Genomic DNA, 1,565 nt, shown 5'->3' with positions numbered 1-1,565 from the left:
TCCTTTCAGACATTTTATTCCAATCTGTATGAATCCGAAGTTACTTTGGATAAATCCCACTGTGACAGCTGGTTAAATTAGCTTGACTTGCCTGATTTATCAGCAGAGGAATCAGCTAGCTTGGACAAATTAATTACTACTAAATTAATTCTTCATTTTTCATTGCTATAATCAACGTTTGTGTTTTGACCAATAACACGATGCATGTAAATGGAACATGCAATTTCTATGACGTAGTAATTGCTATCAGCATGAAACGTGTGAGGCTTGTTTGGCATGCCGCTCTGAGGCTCTGCACCAAATTTGGTGAATATTGGCCATTAGGGGGCGCTGTAGTCAACCTACACCAGTTTTGGCATTTTAACTCACTGATGGGATATTTGCAATGGCAATGTACCATAGACCTTGTGGCTCACACCTCTCCATTTCCTGAAGCTTGCCCCCCCACCCTTACGCTTTGGTTATCACTTTTGCGTGCTCCCTGGGTCGTTGGGGGCAACTCGTGCCGAGGCGGCTTGGACCCCGTCATAACTGCTTGCAGTTCTAGTTTCTTTTTGTATCCAGGTTTGCATTAAATTGAATGATTAAATATTTAAATATTTTAGATAGATGTCAGAGTGCATCAAGATCATTTCTTTTCCTCATCCAGCCTTTAAAGTTTTGATGTTGAAGGAACTTATTTCTGTAAAATGTGGGTTGATAAATACTGTATAAAAAAAGGGAGAGGTGTAATGTAAAATCCCATATTTATCTTTTAACATATCTTCCTATTGGCTTGTTTTTTTAGTTTTTAGCTGTGTGAACTTTTTACCCCTATTTAACGAATGGACCGAACTTTATAGCCTAACTTTATTCTTCTGATTATTTGAAGTGCAGAGACTGGCTTTCCTCTACCTCCTATTGCGGTCCCAGATTTGGAGGTCAGATGGACGGATGTTGATTTTAACCCCTCCCTCTTTCTGTCAGCTTGTTAGAGGGTTGATAAGCAAGTGATTCCTTATTTCAGATCTCACCTAGGTATTAGAATTTCTACCAAACTGTGTCCTCTCAACTTGATTTTTGTCTGGGTGGGTGGTGATGACTTAAGGTGGTGATGTGTTCATGTTGTGAGTTGAGAGAAATATTGTTAATTACAAAAGAAATGCACTCCAGCATAGAGTATGTATTAGTTACCTGTGGTGCTGTCTTTCTCTGTGGCCATAGACCTGGCATTGAGCTCCTGCAGTTCCCAGTGCAACTTATCCAGCTTGCGGTTCGAGGCTTTGAGTTGGCCCTCAACGTCGGCTGCGTTCTTGCGATTAGTGACAGCCCGTCGTAGTCTCTCGGCGGCCTCCTTGATCTTTAACTCGCGCTGGATCTCCTGCCTGAGCAGAGTACGAGCATCTTCCAAACGCTGCTGAAACTCGGGGTCGAGAATATCCCCCTCTTCCAGACCTTGCTAAAAAGACACACCACAACTGCTTTAATTTCTGATCACAATGGTTGTATGTTTCATATTTCTTTATAATTTGTTTATGTATTATCCAAGCCTTGTTTGCTCTGTCCGTATTTATCTAGCCCAGCTG

At 41.5% G+C, this 1,565-nt stretch overlaps 1 protein-coding gene across 1 annotated transcript in view; it reads right to left on the bottom strand.

Moving 5' to 3' along the window:
- The window catches only part of pkn3 (protein kinase N3), a 43,407-nt gene that overhangs the window by 29,243 nt on the left and 12,599 nt on the right, over positions 1-1,565 (bottom strand). Inside the window, 1 exon segment of the mRNA XM_032539393.1 lies at positions 1,174-1,438. Within this exon segment, the coding sequence (XP_032395284.1) occupies positions 1,174-1,438 (265 nt within the window).

Source organism: Etheostoma spectabile, chromosome 16 (assembly GCF_008692095.1).
Source record: "Etheostoma spectabile isolate EspeVRDwgs_2016 chromosome 16, UIUC_Espe_1.0, whole genome shotgun sequence".
Lineage (NCBI taxonomy): Eukaryota > Metazoa > Chordata > Actinopteri > Perciformes > Percidae > Etheostoma > Etheostoma spectabile.
This window is presented reverse-complemented; position numbering and strand designations above follow the sequence as displayed.